Source organism: Oncorhynchus keta, unplaced genomic scaffold (genome assembly GCF_023373465.1).
Source record: "Oncorhynchus keta strain PuntledgeMale-10-30-2019 unplaced genomic scaffold, Oket_V2 Un_contig_1636_pilon_pilon, whole genome shotgun sequence".
Lineage (NCBI taxonomy): Eukaryota > Metazoa > Chordata > Actinopteri > Salmoniformes > Salmonidae > Oncorhynchus > Oncorhynchus keta.
In genome coordinates, this window is record NW_026279869.1 from 160,001 (window position 1) to 172,715 (window position 12,715).

Genomic DNA, 12,715 nt, shown 5'->3' on the forward strand with positions numbered 1-12,715 from the left:
AGAGAGAGAGAGAGAGAGAGACCACCAGATGATAGAGAGACAGGTATACCTTTACTTGTTACTTCTATGAACGTTCATTCATGTTCAGAAATGTTCAGAAAATAACTTAAAGCAGTGCTGAGACAGAACAAGGACCACGTGTGGAGGAGACAGAGGGAGGACAGCAGAGACAGAGAGACAGAGACAGAGACTGGAGCCAAGATTTTGACCATTCCACTGACAACCAGTGAAGAACCACCATTGACTCCATTCCATTGATCTCCATTCCATTTGACATTCCATTAAAACACTGACTCCATTCCATAATATGACTCCATTCCACTGTTTTGACTCCATTCCACTGACTGTTAATTCCATTGTTTATTTCATTCCATTGACTCCATTCCACTTTGGCTCCATTCCACTGACTCCATTCCACTGACTCCATTCCATTGACTCCATTCCACTGACTCCATTCCATGTTTATTTAAACAAACCACTGACTCCATTCCACTTGACTAACATTCCATTGACTCCATTCCACTGACTCCATTCCACTGACTCCATTCCAGAGACTGACTAAACACCTGACTCCATTCCACTGATTCCACTGAACCATTCCACTGACTCCATTCCACTGACTCCATTCCTTGAACACCCCATTCCACTGCTACATTCCCACTGACTCCACGCCACATACAAAAACCCATTCACTGTCCTGTCCTGACCAAATACATTCAAAAATACTTTGACCAGGGCGTGACAAGATTAGAAAGACTGAAAACATATCCACTGAACATAACTAATTGATATCTCCACTTGTTACTTCTAACGAACTTTCATTCACTCAGAAAATAATTAAAGCATTGCAAACAAGGACCATTCCACTGACTGAGGGAGGAAATCATTAAAGGCTGGTTTCCATTCCACTGACTCCATTCCACTGACTCCATTCCACTGACTCCATTCCAGACATTACTATGAGCTGTCCTCCCCTGAGCAGTCTCCACTGGTGCACACGTAGGCGCACACAAATACATTTAGGAGCACAATGAAAAACATGTGAGATATTAAAACTAGAATCCTTCATTTTTCTAGGTGCACTGGTGCTCCTAAATAAACATTTCAGGTCTCACAGGAAAATATTTGGGAGCGTATGCAAATGAAAATTAATGACTTAAAAATCATACAATGTGATTTTCTGGATTTTTGTTTCAGATTCCGTCTCTCACAGTTGAAGTGTACCTATGATAAAAATTACAGACCTCTACATACTTTGTAAGTAGGAAAACCTGCAAAATCGGCAGTGTATCAAATACTTGTTCTCCCCACTGTATGTGAGTGAAATGGTCGCACGGTAGAGCCCTATAAAGATATTTTTCTTGGTAACGGAATTTCAATAGACAAGCCAATGTTTCTTGAATTTACAGGAGACAGAAAAACGTATCCTAAACTAAATATAAGGGTTAATGTTAGCTGGCAGGGGTCTTTACTTCAACATGTTTCTTAAAGAAGACAGACACATTCTCCTAAACTAAATATAAGGGTTGATGTTAGCTGGCAGAGGTCTTTACTTCAACATGTTTATTAAAGAAGACAGACACATTCTCCTAAACTAAATATAAGGGTTGATGTCAGCTGGCAGAGGTCTTTACTTCAACATGTTTCTTAAAGAAGACAGACACATTCTCCTAAACTAAATATAAGGGTTGATGTTAGCTGGCAGAGGTCTTTACTTCAACATGTTTCTTAAAGAAGACAGACACATTCTCCTAAACTAAATATAAGGGTTGATGTTAGCTGGCAGAGGTCTTTACTTCAACATGTTTCTTAAAGAAGACAGACACATTCTCCTAAAATAAATATAAGGGTTGATGTTAGCTGGCAGGGGTCTTTATTTCAACATGTTTCTTAAAGAAGACAGACACATTCTCCTAAACTAAATATAAGGGTTGATGTTAGCTGGCAGAGGTCTTTATTTCAACATGTTTCTTAAAGAAGACAGACACATTCTCCTAAACTAAATATAAGGTTTGATGTTAGCAGGCAGGGGTCTTTATTTCAACATGTTTCTTAAAGAAGACAGACACATTCTCCTAAACTAAATATAAGGGTTGATGTTAGCTGGCAGGGTCTTTATTTCAACATGTTTCTTAAAGAAGACAGACACATTCTCCTAAACTAAATATAAGGGTTGATGTTAGTTGGCAGAGGTCTTTATTTCAACATGTTTCTAAAAGAAGACAGACACATTCTCCTAAACTAAATATAAGGGTTGATGTTAGCTGGCAGAGGTCTTTACTTCAACATGTTTATTAAAGAAGACAGACACATTCTCCTAAACTAAATATAAGGGTTGATGTCAGCTGGCAGAGGTCTTTACTTCAACATGTTTCTTAAAGAAGACAGACACATTCTCCTAAACTAAATATAAGGGTTGATGTTAGTTGGCAGAGGTCTTTACTTCAACATGTTTCTTAAAGAAGACAGACACATTCTCCTAAACTAAATATAAGGGTTGATGTTAGCTGGCAGGGGTCTTTACTTCAACATGTTTCTTAAAGAAGACAGACACATTCTCCTAAACTAAATATAAGGGTTGATGTTAGCTGGCAGGGGTCTTTACTTCAACATGTTTCTTAAAGAAGACAGACACATTCTCCTAAACTAAATATAAGGGTTGATGTTAGCTGGCAGGGGTCTTTATTTCAACATGTCTCTTAAAGAAGACAGACACATTCTCCTAAACTAAATATAAGGGTTGATGTTAGTTGGCAGAGGTCTTTATTTCAACATGTTTCTAAGAAGAAGACAGACACATTCTCCTAAACTAAATATAAGGGTTGATGTTAGCTGGCAGGGGTCTTTACTTCAACATGTTTCTTAAAGAAGACAGACACATTCTCCTAAACTAAATATAAGGGTTGATTTTAGCTGGCAGGGGTCTTTATTTCAACATGTTTCTTAAAGAAGACAGACACATTCTCCTAAACTAAATATAAGGGTTGATGTTAGCTGGCAGGGGTCTTTATTTCAACATGTTGTGTTTTGATGTATTTCTAAAAACCTTTAAATACTTTTTCTGGAAGATCCCTTTTCCATCTGTCTGAACAGAAATCACAGTGTGTGTTTCCTGTGTTCCCTGTGTTCCCTGTGTTCCCTGTGTTCCCTGTGTTTCCTGTGTTTCCTGTGTTTCCTGTGTTTCCTGTGTTTCCTGTGTTTCCTGTGTTCCCTGTGTTTCCTGTGTTCCCTGTGTTTCCTGTGTTTCCTGTGTTCCCTGTGTTTCCTGTGTTTCCTGTGTTTCCTGTGTTTCCTGTGTTTCCTGTGTTCCCTGTGTTTCCTGTGTTTCCTGTGTTCCCTGTGTTTCCTGTGTTTCCTGTGTTCCCTGTGTTTCCTGTGTTTCCTGTGTTCCCTGTGTTTCCTGTGTTTCCTGTGTTCCCTGTGTTTCCTGTGTTCCCTGTGTTCCCTGTGTTTCCCGTGTTCCCTGTGTTTCCTGCGCTGCGTTTCCTGCGTTTCCTGCGTTTCCTGCGTTCCCTGCGTTTCCTGCGTCCCCTGCGTTTCCTGCGTTCCCTGCGTTTCCTGTGTTCCCTGTGTTTCCTGTGTTCCCTGTGTTTCCTGCGTTCCCTGCGTTCCCTGCGTTTCCTGCGTTCCCTGCGTTCCCTGTGTTTCCTGTGTTTCCTGTGTTCCCTGTGTTTCCTGTGTTTCCTGTGTTCCCTGTGTTCCCTGTGTTCCCTGTGTTTCCTGTGTTTCCTGTGTTCCCTGTGTTCCCTGTGTTCCCTGTGTTTCCTGTGTTTCCTGTGTTTCCTGTGTTTCCTGTGTTTCCTGTGTTTCCTGTGTTCCCTGTGTTCCCTGTGCTTCCTGTGTTTCCTGTGTTTCCTGTGTTCCCTGTGTTCCCTGTGTTTCCTGTGTTTCCTGTGTTCCCTGTGTTTCCTGTGTTTCCTGTGTTCCCTCATTTTTAGGATGGAAAAGGTTGGAAAATGTATATATGTCTTAATTTCTCTGAAATCTTCGACTCTTAGCTTTCATTTGACACATAATTTAACGTGCTCCTATGAACGTCACACGTTGGTGCTCATGGGTACATTTACAAGGAAATTACCTCCAGATACATACAGCCGTATTACAGAGACCCTGTTGTTAAGGAAGACCCAAACAGACGACAACAAAATCAGCTTTTCTTCTGATATGTCATCTACCACTCTGATGGCTAACAGACTGTTCTACTGTGGGATGGTGGCTATAGAGAGATACTGGCTATCCCACTCTGGCTAAAGCACTGGATCACAGTCCACTGGAGCACAGTCCACTGGATCACAGTCCACTGGATCACAGTCCACTGGATCACAGTCCACTGGATCATAGTCCACTGGATCACAGTTCACTGGATCACAGTCCACTGGAACACAATCCACTGGACCACAGTCCACTGGAACACAGTCCACTGGAACACAATCCACTGGACCACAGTCCACTAGAACACAGTCCACTAGAACACAGTCCACTGGATCACAGTCCACTGGAACACAGTCCACTGGACCACAGTCCACTGGAACACAGTCCACTGGAACACAGTCCACTGGATCACAGTCCACTGGATCACAGTCCACTGGATCACAGTCCACTAAAACACAGTCCACTAGAACACAGTCCACTGGATCACAGTCCACTGGAACACAGTCCACTGGATCACAGTCCACTGGATCACAGTCCACTAGAACACAGTCCACTGGATCACAGTCCACTAGAACACAGTCCACTGGATCACAGTCCACTAGAATACAGTCCACTGGATCACAGTCCACTGGAACACAGTCCAATGGAACACAGTCCACTAGAACACAGTCCACTGGATCACAGTCCACTAGAATACAGTCCACTGGATCACAGTCCACTAGAATACAGTCCACTGGATCACAGTCCACTAGAACACAGTCCACTGGATCACAGTCCACTAGAACACAGTCCACTGGATCACAGTCCACTAGAATACAGTCCACTGGATCACAGTCCACTGGATCACAGTCCACTAGAATACAGTCCACTGGATCACAGTCCACTGGATCACAGTCCACTAGAATACAGTCCACTAGAACACAGTCCACTGGAACACAGCTCACTAGAACACAGTCCACTAGATCACAGTCCACTAGAACACAGTCCACTGGATCACAGTCCACTGGATCACAGTCCACTAGAATACAGTCCACTGGATCACAGTCCACTAGAACACAGTCCACTGGATCACAGTCCACTAGAACACAGTCCACTGGATCACAGTCCACTAGAATACAGTCCACTGGATCACAGTCCACTGGAACACAGTCCACTGGAACACAGTCCACTAGAACACAGTCCACTGGATCACAGTCCACTAGAATACAGTCCACTGGATCACAGTCCACTAGAATACAGTCCACTGGATCACAGTCCACTAGAACACAGTCCACTGGATCACAGTCCACTAGAACACAGTCCACTGGATCACAGTCCACTAGAATACAGTCCACTGGATCACAGTCCACTGGATCACAGTCCACTAGAATACAGTCCACTGGATCACAGTCCACTGGATCACAGTCCACTAGAATACAGTCCACTAGAACACAGTCCACTGGAACACAGTCCACTAGAACACAGTCCACTAGATCACAGTCCAATTGAACACAGTCCACTGGATCACAGTCCACTGGATCACAGTCCACTAGAATACAGTCCACTGGATCACAGTCCACTGGAACACAGTCCACTAGAACACAGTCCACTAGAATACAGTCCACTGGATCACAGTCCACTGGAACACAGTCCACTGGATCACAGTCCACTAGAACACAGTCCACTAGAACACAGTCCACTGGAACACAGTCCACTGGAACACAGTCCATTTCCATGTTAACATTCCCTTATCAGCTTTCCAAATGACTTTCTTCCAGACCTTCGCCAGGCGAGATGCAGATTGTATCAGAGCTGTTAAAGTGCTACAGGACCAGCTGTAAATAGACCAACCAGACATGGCTACAGGATGTGGTGATTCCATTGCAGCCTCAGTAGCCCCCTGAGCTGAGACATAGCACTATCTGAACCAACTCTGCTATACCAATACATGCTCCCCAGTGATGTATGGCCAGCAAGACTTACTGGAAGGCAGAGACTGGTGCTCCCCAGTCAAACACATGGTAACACAGCACAGTGTTGAGTCAAACACAAGGGAACACAGTAGTGTTGAGTCACACACAAGGGAACACAGCACAGTGTTGAGTCAAACACAAGGGAACACAGCACAGTGTTGAGTCAAACACAAGGGAACACAGCACAGTGTTGAGTCACACACAAGGGAACACAGCACAGTGTTGAGTCAAACACAAGGGAACACAGCACAGTGTTGAGTCAAACACAAGGGAACACAGCACAGTGTTGAGTCACACACAAGGGAACACAGCACAGTGTTGAGTCAAACACAAGGGAACACAGTAGTGTTGAGTCACACACAAGGGAACACAGCACAGTGTTGAGTCAAACACAAGGGAACACAGCACAGTGTTGAGTCACACACAAGGGAACACAGTAGTGTTGAGTCAAACACAAGGGAACACAGCACAGTGTTGAGTCACACACAAGGGAACACAGCACAGTGTTGAGTCAAACACAAGGGAACACAGAACAGTGTTGAGTCAAACACAAGGGAACACAGCACAGTGTTGAGTCAAACACAAGGGAACACAGCACAGTGTTGAGTCACACACAAGGGAACACAGCACAGTGTTGAGTCAAACACAAGGGAACACAGCACAGTGTTGAGTCACACACAAGGGAACACAGTAGTGTTGAGTCAAACACAAGGGAACACAGCACAGTGTTGAGTCACACACAAGGGAACACAGCACAGTGTTGAGTCACACACAAGGGAACACAGTAGTGTTGAGTCACACACAAGGGAACACAGCACAGTGTTGAGTCAAACACAAGGGAACACAGCACAGTGTTGAGTCAAACACAAGGGAACACAGCACAGTGTTGAGTCACACACAAGGGAACACAGCACAGTGTTGAGTCAAACACAAGGGAACACAGCACAGTGTTGAGTCACACACAAGGGAACACAGTAGTGTTGAGTCACACACAAGGGAACACAGCACAGTGTTGAGTCACACACAAGGGAACACAGCACAGTGTTGAGTCACACACAAGGGAACACAGCACAGTGTTGAGTCAAACACAAGGGAACACAGCACAGTGTTGAGTCACACACAAGGGAACACAGCACAGTGTTGAGTCACACACAAGGGAACACAGCACAGTGTTGAGTCACACACAAGGGAACACAGCACAGTGTTGAGTCAAACACAAGGGAACACAGCACAGTGTTGAGTCAAACACAAGGGAACACAGCACAGTGTTGAGTCACACACAAGGGAACACAGCACAGTGTTGAGTCAAACACAAGGGAACACAGCACAGTGTTGAGTCACACACAAGGGAACACAGCACAGTGTTGAGTCACACACAAGGGAACACAGCACAGTGTTGAGTCAAACACAAGGGAACACAGCACAGTGTTGAGTCAAACACAAGGGAACACAGCACAGTGTTGAGTCACACACAAGGGAACACAGCACAGTGTTGAGTCACACACAAGGGAACACAGCACAGTGTTGAGTCAAACACAAGGGAACACAGCACAGTGTTGAGTCAAACACAAGGGAACACAGCACAGTGTTGAGTCACACACAAGGGAACACAGTAGTGTTGAGTCAAACACAAGGGAACACAGCACAGTGTTGAGTCACACACAAGGGAATACAGCACAGTGTTGAGTCACACACAAGGGAACACAGTAGTGTTGAGTCACACACAAGGGAACACAGAACAGTGTTGAGTCACACACAAGGGAACACAGAACAGTGTTGAGTCACACACAAGGGAACACAGCACAGTGTTGAAATGACACAAACAACTTAACATCTGATGTGAAGCCTGATGGTTAATGAATACATGTGAAAGTCATGCATCTGATCTGATCATTCATTAATTCATTCTGATGAATCCCAATGGTTGCCCACTGTTAATCCCACGGCATAGCTGTGAAATCTCACTCACACAATACGCACAGTAACCGTGTCAGTCGCAGGACAAACCCATCAGCACCATATTGAGAGAGGCACAGTACGGTAGCAGAGCTTACCAGAGAGTTGTATCAGACCAGACCACATGCCGTAGTGTAGTAGGGGGCAGCAGACAGGTGTCCGTGCAGCGTGAGCAGCATGAGCAGCTTGAGGCTAACTGAGAGCATGGTGTTAACTCACCTAGCCACGGCTTGAGGCTAGAGAAACGTCACTGCTATACGAAGTCTCGCTGCACTCTGAAGACACGCACGCAGGCACAAACACACACATGCAGGCATACACACACACACACACACACACACACACACACACACACACACACACACACACACACACACACACACACACACACACACACACACACACACACACACACACACACACCCGCCCATGCACACACACACACACACACACACACACACACACACACACACACACACACAGACACACACACACACACACAGACAGACACAGACAGACAGACAGACACACACAGAAGAACCCCAATAACATTCACACACGCACACACACACACACACACACACACACACACACACACACACACACACACACACACACACACACACACACACACACACACACACACACACACACACACACACACACACACACACACACACACACACACACACACACACACACACACACACACACACACACGCCCATACACACACACACACACACTCTATTGAACAACCCACTTGTTGTATAATCAAACCGACACACACATAACAATTGCATGGAAACAAACAGGAAAGGCACTTGTCCATTTATCATGTATTGTGGACAAGTGGCTCTGTGTAATTTTACAACATACTATCCTACTTAAAGCACTTTCTGTAACCCCAGCACCAAGTAGGTACAATGATTAACCACAGAGACACAGTGCTCTGGAGTAAGCCTGTCCTAGAGAGAGACAGAGGGAGAGAGAAAAAGAGGAGAGAGAGGGTGTGTGTGTGTGTGTGTGTGTGTGTGTGAGATAGCAAGAGAGAGAGAGAAAGAGAGAGAGAGAGAGTGAGAGAGTGAGAGAGAGAGAGAGAGAGAGAGAGAGAGAGAGAGAGAGAGAGAGAGAGAGAGAGAGAGAGAGAGAGACAGAGATGGAGAGAACAGAGGGAGAGAGAGAGGAGAAAGAGACGGAGAGGGCACACATGACTGAGAGGGAAGAGAGCTAAATGGCATATATTAGATTATTATTAGAGAGGGAGAGGGAGAGAGAGGGGGAGAGGGAGAGAGAGAGAGAGAAAGAGAGAGAGGAGAAAGAGAGGAGAGAGAGAGAGAGAGAGAGAGGGGGAGAGAGAGAGAGAGAGAGAGAGAGAGAGAGAGAGAGAGAGAGAGAGAGAGAGAGAGAGAGAGAGAGAGAGAGGGAGAGAGAGAGGAGAGAGAGAGAGGGAGAAAGAGAGGGAGAGGGAGGGGAGAGAGAGGGGAGAGAGAGAGGAGAAAGAGAGGGTGAGAGGAGAGAGAGAGGGAGAGAGAGAGGGAGAGAGAGGGGAGATAGCAAAAAGAGAGAGAGAGAGAGAGAGGAGAGTGAGAGAGAGAGAGTGAGAAAGAGAGGGGGAGGAGAGAGGAGACAGGGGGAGATAGCAAAAAAGAGAGAGAGAGAGAGAGAGAGAGAGAGAGCAAGAGAGAGAGAGAGAGAGAGAGAGGGAGAGAGAGGGGAGAGAGAGAGAGGGAGAGAGAGAGAGAGAGAGAGAGAGAGAGGGAGAGAGAGAGAGGAGAGAGAGAGAGAGAGAGAGAGAGAGAGAGAGAGAGGAGAGAGAGGGAGAGAGAGAGAGAAAGAGAGGGAGAGAGAGAGAGAGAGAGGGGAGAGAGAGGGAGGGAGAGAGGGGAAGAGAGGGAGAGAGGGAGAGAGAGGGGGAGAGAGAGGAGAGAGAGAGGGGGAGAGAGAGAGGGAGAGAGAGAGAGGGGGAGGGGGAGAGGGAGGAGAGAGAGAGAGGGGAGATAGCAAAAGAGAGAGAGAGAGAGTGAGAGAGAGAGAGAGAGAGTGAGAAAGAGAGGGTGAGAGGGAGAGAGAGGGGGAGAGAGAGAGGGAGAGAGAGGGGGGAGATAGCAAAGAGAGAGAGAGAGAGGAGAGTGAGAGAGAGAGAGTGAGAAAGAGAGGGGGAGAGGGAGAGAGAGGGGGAGAGAGAGAGGGAGACAGGGGGAGATAGCAAAGAGAGAGAGAGAGAGAGAGAGAGAGAGAGAGAGAGAGAGAGAGAGAGAGAGAGAGAGAGAGAGTGAGAGAGAGACCAAAACTAGAGTTCAGAGAATGAGAGAGAAGGGAGAGTTAGAGAAAAACAACCTGAGAGAGAGAGAGAAGCTACAGGACAGTTGAGAGAGACAGAGGACAGACTGAGAGAGCAGGGGAAGCAGAGCAGCTGTAGACCAGAGAGTGAGAAAGTTTAGTGTTCCTACAGGAGATATAAGACTAGAGGGGGGAGAGAGAGTGAGGAAAGATGTTTCTCTGATAACTGGGGTAACATTCTTCTAAGGGGGTGATAGCACAAAGAGAGATGAGAGGAGAGTGAGAAAGAGAGTGAGAAAGAGAGAGAGTGTGTTGGAGAGAGAGGGGAGATAGCAAAAGAGAGAGAGTTCCAGGTGTTGTGACGAGGCAGTGAGAGAACCAGAGACCAGGTGTTGTGACGGGGCAGTGTGAGGAACCAGAGTACCAGGTGTTGTGACGAGGGCAGTGTGAGGAACCAGAGTACCAGGTGTTGTGAGGGCAGTGAGAGGAACCAGAGTACCAGAGAGAGAGAGAGAGGGGGAGGGAGAGGGAGGAACCAGAGTACCAGGTGTTGTGAGGGGAGTTGAGAACCACTAAGGTCAGAGATTGCACAAACCTCCGGTTGAGAAAAACAACCTGTCAACACTCAGAAGCTACAGGACAGTGGTCTCAGTCAATCCGCCACAGCGGACAACTGTCCTGTAGCAGCTAAAGCACAGCAGCTGTATCACCAGTTTTCCAGTAAGTTCAGTGTTCCTACTGCAGATATAAGACTAGACTCAAAGCATTCTCAAAATGTTTCTCTGATAACTGAGTAACATTCTTCTTAGGTGCGTGTTCACACATCCCATATGATCCAGATCCAGAGCGTTTGACACCCTGGTCCGTGTATAAAACGCAGTGTGAGGAACCCTGGCTGAGACATAGTGGACCTGTGTGTGTATCCCAGTCCAAGTGTGAGGAACCAGAGTTCCAGGTGTTGTGACGCGGCAGTGTGAGGAACCAGAGTACCAGGTGTTGTGACGGGGCAGTGTGAGGAACCAGAGTACCAGGTGTTGTGACGGGGCAGTGTGAGGAACCAGAGTACCAGGTGTTGTGACGGGGCAGTGTGAGGAACCAGAGTACCAGGTGTTGTGACGGGGCAGTGTGAGGAACCAGAGTACCAGGTGTTGTGACGGGGCAGTGTGAGGAACCAGAGTACCAGGTGTTGTGACGGGGCAGTGTGAGGAACCAGAGTACCAGGTGTTGTGACGGGGCAGTGTGAGGAACCAGAGTACCAGGTGTTGTGACGGGGCAGTGTGAGGAACCAGAGTACCAGGTGTTGTGATGGGGCAGTGTGAGGAACCAGAGTACCAGGTGTTGTGACGGGGCAGTGTGAGGAACCAGAGTACCAGGTGTTGTGACGGGGCAGTGTGAGGAACCAGAGTACCAGGTGTTGTGACGGGGCAGTGTGAGGAACCAGAGTACCAGGTGTTGTGACGGGGCAGTGTGAGGAACCAGAGTACCAGGTGTTGTGACGCGGCAGTGTGAGGAACCAGAGTACCAGGTGTTGTGACGGGGCAGTGTGAGGAACCAGAGTACCAGGTGTTGTGACGGGGCAGTGTGAGGAACCAGAGTACCAGGTGTTGTGACGCGGCAGTGTGAGGAACCAGAGTACCAGGTGTTGTGACGTGGCAGTGTGAGGAACCAGAGTACCAGGTGTTGTGACGGGGCAGTGTGAGGAACCAGAGTACCAGGTGTTGTGACGCGGCAGTGTGAGGAACCAGAGTACCAGGTGTTGTGACGGGGCAGTGTGAGGAACCAGAGTACCAGGTGTTGTGACGCGGCAGTGTGAGGAACCAGAGTACCAGGTGTTGTGACGGGGCAGTGTGAGGAACCAGAGTACCAGGTGTTGTGACGCGGCAGTGTGAGGAACCAGAGTACCAGGTGTTGTGACGGGGCAGTGTGAGGAACCAGAGTACCAGGTGTTGTGACGGGCAGTGTGAGGAACCAGAGTACCAGGTGTTGTGACGCGGCAGTGTGAGGAACCAGAGTACCAGGTGTTGTGACGGGGCAGTGTGAGGAACCAGAGTACCAGGTGTTGTGACGGGCAGTGTGAGGAACCAGAGTACCAGGTGTTGTGAAGGGGCAGTGTGAGGAACCAGAGTACCAGGTGTTGTGACGCGGCAGTGTGAGGAACCAGAGTACCAGGTGTTGTGACGGGCAGTGTGAGGAACCAGAGTACCAGGTGTTGTGACGGGGCAGTGTGAGGAACCAGAGTACCAGGTGTTGTGACGGGGCAGTGTGAGGAACCAGAGTACCAGGTGTTGTGACGGGGCAGTGTGAGGAACCAGAGTACCAGGTGTTGTGACGGGCAGTGTGAGGAACCAGAGTACCAGGTGTTGTGACCGGGCAG

The 12,715-nt window shown here is 47.4% G+C and overlaps 1 protein-coding gene and 1 pseudogene across 1 annotated transcript; both read right to left on the reverse strand.

Annotated features, from left to right (window-relative positions):
* Positions 1–8,289, reverse strand: part of LOC127919333 (glucagon receptor-like) — a 72,456-nt pseudogene extending 64,167 nt beyond the window's left edge.
* LOC127919335 (keratin-associated protein 10-4-like) lies at positions 4,248–6,151 on the reverse strand. The gene is made up of 3 exons (XM_052502841.1): positions 6,115–6,151; positions 4,490–5,815; positions 4,248–4,420 (listed from the first exon to the last, which is right to left on the reverse strand). The coding sequence occupies exons 1-3, from the start codon at positions 6,149–6,151 to the stop codon at positions 4,248–4,250; spliced, it is 1,536 nt and encodes a 511-aa protein (XP_052358801.1).
* Positions 8,290–12,715: the final 4,426 nt, after the last annotated feature.